At 35.8% G+C, this 8,356-nt stretch overlaps 1 protein-coding gene across 1 annotated transcript in view; it reads right to left on the bottom strand.

The window, feature by feature from the left end:
- Positions 1-1,183: 1,183 nt before the first annotated feature.
- The window catches only part of Cd200r1 (CD200 receptor 1), a 32,335-nt gene continuing 25,162 nt past the window's right edge, over positions 1,184-8,356 (bottom strand). The window contains exons 5-7 of the mRNA XM_087900345.1: positions 6,314-6,416; positions 5,744-5,789; positions 1,184-5,085 (exon numbers count right to left, since the gene is read on the bottom strand). Of these exons, the coding sequence (XP_087756471.1) occupies positions 4,945-5,085; positions 5,744-5,789; positions 6,314-6,416 (290 nt within the window). The 3' untranslated portion in view covers positions 1,184-4,944. The remainder of the gene's footprint in view (positions 5,086-5,743; positions 5,790-6,313; positions 6,417-8,356) is intronic.

Here is an 8,356-nt window from a genome sequence, read left to right as displayed (position 1 = left end):
ACAATGCATGTGTGCCTTATTTTTCTCATCATCCCTGAGTTTTTAATTGACTTTTGCATACTCAATAGTACACAGGTCAGATTTGACTTGTACACAACATAGGGATATACAGATTCTCCAACACTGTTTGTTAGGGAGACTATCCTTTCCCCATTGTGTATTCTTTAGACCCTTGTCAGAAGTAAGTTAATATAAATGTGTATGGGTTGGGGCTGGAAAGATAGTTCAGTGAGTAAGAGCACTTGCTGCTCTTACAGGCGATTACAAAATGTGGTTAAAGAAAAGTTCTCATTAAACTATATTTTAATGTACAAGACCCAAGTTCAGTTCCCAGCACACAAGCCAGGCAACTCACAACTTTCTGCAATTCCATCTCTAGGGATTTGATGCCTCTGACCTCCAAGGGCACTTACAGTTATGTACACATACCCACATGCCAACACACATGCTTACACATAAGTAAAAACAAATCTTTATTTTTGGATTTATTCATGGATTTATTTCTGCTACCTTTTGTGTAATATGCTAGTTTATATACATCTGTCTTTATAGTAATGGTCTACAGTTTTAGTGATTATGGCTTTGCAATGTATTTTGAAATAAGAAGATGTGATGTCCCCAGGTTTGCTCTTTTACTTATCATTGTTTGGGCTATCTAGAAATTTTATAGATCCATATGGATTTTAGAAAGTTTTCTATTTCTATAAAAATATGACATTGTGATTTTTTAACAGTATGACTGAATATTTATTACTTTTTAAAAGTTCACTATTTTTTTGTTTTTTGTTTTTTGGCTTTTTTTCCCCGTAAGACTTGTTTATTCAAGTATCCGAAAACACTCTTTCCACTTCCTCCCCTCCTCCCAATACCCTCCTGCTTCCCCCACTCCCCCCACTCCCTCTCCTCCTCCCTCACCATTCCCAAGAGCAGTCAGGGTTTCCTGCCCTGTGGGAAATCCAAGCTCCTTCCCCCTCCCTCCAGGTACAGGAAGGTGAGAATCCAAACAGGCCAGGATCCCAAAAAGCCAGTCCATGCAGACAAAACAAGACCCAGTGCCATTGTCAATGGCTTCTCAGTCTTCATTTGGACCTTGGGGGCTCAGTCAGCCCCCAATGACATTGTGATTTTGATAAACATATTAAACTTGCAGATCTTTTGGCCTAAAATTATAGGTTTTCAAATCTATGAATGAACAAAATGTCTTTATTTCTTTAAATCTTAATCTTTCCATCTGTATTTTGTAGTTTTTAGCACTTTTACTTAATTAAAATTCTAAGGACTTTCTTCTTTGATATTACTGCGTATAGAATTTGCTTTTCAATTTTCTTTCAAGATAGATTGTTATTAGGATATAAATATACAACTAATTTTTCTCTGTTAATAAAAAAATTTCACAAGAGTGTGGAAATTTACATATTTTTGAACAACTTGTAGATCAAAGAGTAAATTATGAAGAAAACTTTTAAAAACAGCATTTTAAGTTTAAAGTGTATAATGACAAATACCTACATTTTAAAAAGAATCAAATGAAAAATATAACTATATTTCAAAGACCTGGAAAAAGAAAAAAACACTAAACTGAAAGTTTACATAAGAAATGAAGCAAAAACGGTTAAATGAGAAGGCTGTGGGTGTAGATTAATGGCAGAGTGCTTGCTTATCAGGGATAAGGCCCTGTATCAATTCCCACTATGAAAGAAGAAAAGAAAAAAGAAAGGAAGGAAGGAAGGAAGGAAGGAAGGAAGGAAGGAAGGAAGGAAGGAAGGAAGGGAATGACAGAGCAAGAGAGAAGAGGAGGAAGTAAGAGAGAGAGGGAGGGATGATATGGGAGTCCCTTTTGTGTGTTGCTTGTATTGGTTAATGAATAAAGAAACTGCCTTGGCCTGATAAGACAGAACTTAGGTAGGCAGAGAAGACAGAACTGAATTCTGGGAGGAAGAAAGCAGAGTCGGAGAGAAGCCATGGATCAGCTGCCAGAATAACGCATGCTGCTGAAACTTAGCTGGTAAGCCACTGCCACATGGTGATACACAGATTAATAGAAATGGGTTAAACTATATGTAAGAGTTAGCCAATAAAATGTTAGAGCTAATGGGCCAAGCAGTAATTTAATTAATACAGTTTCTGTGTGGTTATTTCAGGGCTAAGCTAGCTGGGCAGGGACAAACAAGTGGGCCTCCTCCTCCTAACAGAGGGAGGGAGGAAGAATGAAAGAAAGAAAGGATAGAAGGAAGGAACAAAAATTAATAGAAAAAAATTAGAGAAACTAAAATTTGAATTTTTAAAAATGATGTATAATCAAAAGTGATACCTGTAGATTTATCAAGGAAAAGGAGAGAGGAGATACAGACAGATAATGCCAAAATGAAGAGAATATATTATAACTGCTATCACAGAAACAAAAATATCGTAAGAAAGCCAGGAACAGTGGTTCACATCTGAGATCCTAGCACTTCAGACATGAAGGCAAGAGGGCTGAGAGAGGGACATAGTAATATCCCTGTCTCTAGAGTACTATACAGCTATTGATATAATAGTAATAATAATAATAATAGTAATAATAATAATAAATTGAAAATTAAATATCGTTAGAGACTACCATGAAAAACTACCAACCAGATAACCAAAAAGAAGTAGGGATCTCAGAAACATACTGACCACAAAAAAGCATTATGAGTAAATAAAAGGTTTAGACAAACACAACTAGTAATAAGATTAAATCACTAAAACAGTAACTCCTAATCAAAAAAATAAACATAAGAGTTCAGGACCTAAGGGCTTCACTAGGAGCCAATGTTCTTGATGAAGCTGATACCTCTCAGGCTCTTCTTTACGTCTGAGTGGCAGCAGCCACCACACTTGAATTCTGTATGTCCGCATAGCACCCAGGTCTGTTGCCAGATCACTCAGCAGTGGAACATGCTTGATCCAAGGTCAAAATGGCCTACGAATGTCTAGATGACCCAACACAGGTAAATGCTTCCATAGTTGACTCTGTGCAGCAGCTGCCTCTGCTGTCTGCTTCACCAGCTTCAGAACTCAGCTGCTTTGGTCTTGTCTCTCAACCTGATATGCCATGTTTTGTTGAATCCCATGGGAGATCTGTCCCTTTCTGAATGGAGAAGGAGTGGATGGGGGAGGAGTAGTGGGAGGTGGGGGAAGGAACTGAAGGAGAGGGGGGAAGGGAAATTTTGGTTGGTATGTAAAATAAACCAAGAGCTTTAATAAAAATATTTTTTAAAAAATAAACTTTAAATTTCAATTATATCTTGATAACAGTTTAAGATCTTTAGATGTTCATAAATAAAACATAGGCACAAATACACATATGTTATAATGCATAACTTCCAAAGAATGGAGTGAATATGAGAAGAGATAAGAAGAAGGAAAAAAGAATTTTCCAGAAATAAAAGAAAAAATATTTTAGTATACAAAAAAATTACCTTAAATGTCTCAATTGGGATATGTGAAGAGTGAGTCTTGTTTAATTTCTATCATTTTATTGTAACGAGAAAGAATTTTGCATGTAGGTCGCCACATAGCTATAATCACAGCCCTTGGGAGGCCAGCCTAGGCTGTATGGTGAGTTGAGGAACTGCCTTAGAAATCAACAAGGCCTTGTTTCAAAAAAACCAAAGCAAATAAAATAAGACAAAAAGAAACCAATCTTAAATATTTTTCTGATATGTAAAAGGGAACAGGCTTATTCTTAACAATGAAAAATATCAAAAATTATCAATATATGTACTCCTCATAACTCCCTCTAAACAAATCAGGAGAGGAAATCATATCATCCCATCACCATCCTTTCAGTATGTAAATACCCACTAGTTGCCCCACCTACAGATATAGTCCAAAGACACTTGCTATTTGATAAATACATAAGACTAGAATGTTAAAAGTGGACAACTCACATTTGTAAAACTGTTAGGCATGAGATGTCAGCACTTCTGTAGCAACACAAGCAGTTGAGAACACCGTTGTTACAAATACTGTCTCTCTCTTTCAGACAAGACAGAGACATGAATCCAGTTTCATTGAAGAATAGAGTTAATATCCTAACATACCACCCAACTGGTTAATTAAAAATGGAAAGTAGAAACTGTGGCAGTAAGAATATTAAAGATACAAGAATAAGAATATGGAGAAAGGTACATTCAAATACAATCAGAGGGAATGTAAGTGGATACAATTTGACTGATCTATTGACAATAAAAGTACATTCCAACTCCCAGGACAATTACATTCAAAAAATTATCTCACAATGTGCTCAGAAAATGCAGAGATTATCCACAGGAAACATTCTACTTGGTATTGTTTAATACCACACACAAAACAAACTCTAAATGCCCATCCAAGGGCCATAATTAATTAAATTACAATGTAATCATACAGTGGAATTTTACATAGCCATTAAAAAGAATGAGGTAGTTTTGCTTATGCTGATATAGAATATTGCCAAGACTCACAGTATTAACTTTTTAAGTCCAGTATTCCAGTCTGTTTTGACAAGAAGCTGTCTTAACAAGGTGATGTGTGCATGTATACACATATGTAAATAAACATATAAATGTACACATAGACATATGCACATATACAGAGAAATGTTTTGGAAGAATTCATGAGAAACTCTTTAGTAATGATTGTTCCTTCTGCAATTACATCTTGAGGAAACTCAGTTTTCATCATACTGTATTGCACAATTTGATTACATCATAACCTTTTGCTTTCTTTGTAACAATTGCATCAGTTCTTCAAAGAACTAACTGGTAGCAGCAAAGATTCCAAACTTCCAATCATAGAAGAATACAAATACAAAGCCATTAGAACATTTGTGTTCCTAAGAACTTTTGAAGAGCTAATTTCCAAGTCATCCTTCCATTGTAGAATTTTAAGGAAAGCAAAACAGTATTTATGGCATCTCTGGGTTCATTTTTCTTGGTTCTAAATTGCAGTGGCCGATAAAGCAAGCCAATCTGTGCCATTGACTTCACCTTGTGATTCCGGACACACCTCCACCTTGGTCACAGTGTCATAGAGTGGATTGCTCTTCTCTGTGTAGCTAGCATAAGGCTGCATTTCATCCTAGGACAAAGTTCAAAGTCAAAATCCATTCAAAAGAACTAGAAATCATTACCCTAAATATCCATTTTTTTCTACCATGTTAGCATCTACTAGTAATGTTTATATGTGTATCTCTGACTTACATGAACAGAAGAACAAGATTTTGTTCAAATAGTTTATCAAAAACATTTGTTGATTACTTATATTTTGGGTGAGATGACAGTTGGGTAAAAGTAGAAATGTAGAGGAATGCGGTAACATGAGGAGTATTTCAAAGGGACAAATCAAAGACAATAAGAAGTTAGTGACAGGAGACTAAGGGGCAGGCTGTTTTAAACTAGGATAAGAGAAAAAATGGTGGTGGTGGTGCTGAAAATGGAAGTCAAGAATAAGACACAAGTTCCTGGAGAAGGAACATCTCTTGATTTCTCCAGAGATGACAGTCCAAATGGGGCAAAAGTGACACAGATGCAATTCATCAGATGAGAAAATGTATTAGATAGCATCTTTATATAGTATTTGATAGGCAATTAACAAAATAAGTATGTCTGACTGCTAACTGTAAACTCAGAAATATTTTGGACAACTAAAGCGTGAATATTAATACAAATTACAGATGATGTTACTAGATTATGATCATGTGGCTTCAAGTTTACAAATATCCTTTAATATATCTTACCTCCTCAACAACTGGAGAAGCTTCTGGTCTTGTCCATCTACATTTTCTAAAAAATGAAATGAAATAATCTTGTGTGAATTCAGGCAGCATCATTGTTTAGAATAAACAGTTATAATATCAAAATGTTCTGACAACTGTTATGTTAGTCTCAGTAAATCAAAAGTGAACTGCCAGAAATGAATAGAATATACTGATTTGCAGTTACTATAAAAAGAAATAAGAAAATTCTGGATCTTAGTTAAAAAACACAAACTCTTGAGGTAGGAGCTTGATGCAATAAAATATGTGTGAAACAATCTCTTTGTTAAATGAAAAGCATTATTGTAGATATTTTCACTAATTAAAATAAAATGGCTTGCCCCTACTTGCTTAATTCACAGTGCTTGCACACTTGAGCAACTCACTAAACAAACACTGTCACCATTCAAAGTTGTCCCAGTCTAACACTTCATGTTTCCCTTTCGCTTATGAGAACATTGTCGCTACTCCCCAATGAACCAGTTAGCCAGCACCATATTCCCCAGCTTTTTCTAATCCAGTAAGATTGAAATAACATTCATCAGTTAATACCTGAAGCCACTGATTTTCAAAAGCCAAATGCATCCTATGATGATCAAAAGAATAATAGGAGATGAGATGATGTATGGAGTATATGATCCTAATGCTTTGCCACCTGTAATGACAGATGGGAAATTTTGTGGTTGAAAGATGATAAATTCAAATAACAGAATATTTTACATTGATAATAGGAAGGGTGAATTCATGTTTGGTACTGAAACATGCTCAAAAGCAAGCGGTCAGAAAGATCACGAGTCCTGGGGTAAGGAAGCTAAATGGACATGGTGTCACGCTGTCTTCTAAATATTTATCTTATACCCATAGATTAATGCTACTTTCAGTCTTGGTCAGAGAAATTTCTGTTTGCAATGGTTAATGCAGGGACCCACAACTGCTCCATGTTCTGAGAATAACCCATTATTAAATACAATGTTCAGTCCTAAACATAATATCCCTAACACCCCATCCTAGGTCCAGGGAACAGGAAAGAAGAGGGGCAGAAAGAACATAAGAGGCAGAGGATGGGAAGGAATGCTGCGAAACATTATCCTCCAGGCATAAAATGGGTGTTGTACTGACAGCACCACTGGCTACATGTACAAGATGTACAATACTGGACTCTTCAACATTCCATCACTGATGGGAAAGGGCTCATAAGTTGTTCAATTACATGATTACTCATCCATGGCTCATGCAAGCAACCTGAAACAAATACAATGTGCCACACAGCAAAAGAAAGTAAAGAAGAAAGGAAGGACAAAAGGAAGGAAGGATTAGAAGGGAGCGTGGGAAAAAGAGGTTCAATGGAAGAAGATAAGAGAGGGTAATGGGAGGAACATTATCAAAGTAATGTATGTACATATATACATGCAAATATATTGCAAAATAATAAATTTTAAGAAGAAAACTTGTGCTTCATAAATTTCAGAGACAAAAAAGTCAACCCCTTTGTTGATTAAAAAAGGAAAGAAAATAAAAGATATCTTTAAGAAAAAAATAATATAGGAATTCTTCTGTTACTTGATGTCTTTGCAGTATGCTAAGCTACCGTTTCCTTGGAAAGAAAAATGAAGGGACTGGCAGATTACCCAGTAAGTCACAATATTTTGAATAATATTTATATTGCTTTGAATGAGAAACTAGAGCATGCAATTTGTTCCTAACTGTCATATTGTATTCTACAACTCAATATAAAGCTAGGGATGTTCTCATTTTTATCATTGTATCATAAGCTTCAAATGAATACTTAATTTCTAATAAATATTGGCTTCAGAAGACATGACAGAATGAACAGGAAAACCCGTATCTCACTTTGAAGAACTTCAAGAAACAGAGAAATCAGGAATAGAAGAAACACCATTGAGTTGTTTACTCAACAAGCATAAAACATTACAAAAATATTGATGATAATATTAGTAACCTGAGCATTAAAGTCTACACATCTCAGAAATACAAAAATACTTTTATGGTGAACCTAATAAAAGGCATTTAAGAAAATACTGATAAAAAGTATTTAGTACAGCCAATTCTTCCCACTTGATGGGGAGTTAGAAAACACTTCTCCAGCACAACAATGTATTTATTTCCTAGCTGTAGACCAATGTCCAGGTGAGCAGCTCAAATTGCCTTCCCTGTGTTGGGTTATTCATTATCTACTACTTAAGGAATAAGGGAAATACCAGTTCCCTCTCAAGGAATTCCAGCACTCAGGCTGTAGATGAAGACAGATTATGAATGGAAGGCCAGTCTTGGCTACAACATAGACCTTATCCAAGAAAAAGAAAATGATAATGAGTTAAAAAAAGGGGGAAAAAGGAAGAGAAAAAGAGGTGGATGGGCCTGGGATAGCTCAGCTGGTAAAAACATTTGCTGTCATGTCTGAGGACCAGAGTTCTAGCCCACATGATAGAAGGACAAATTGTCCTCTGTTGTAGGAGGAGTGAGTTGCGTCCCGCCACCCAGCTAGCTTAACCCCGGAAATTCTCATATCATGATCTAACCCATTTCTACCAATCTATGTAACACCACGAGGTTGTGGCTTACCGGGAAAGATTC

This window comes from Myodes glareolus, chromosome 2 (genome assembly GCF_982192425.1).
Source record: "Myodes glareolus chromosome 2, mMyoGla1.1, whole genome shotgun sequence".
Classification (NCBI taxonomy): Eukaryota; Metazoa; Chordata; class Mammalia; order Rodentia; family Cricetidae; genus Myodes; species Myodes glareolus.
Note: the sequence above shows the minus strand (reverse complement) of the source record. Positions and strands in the feature narration are given on the sequence as shown.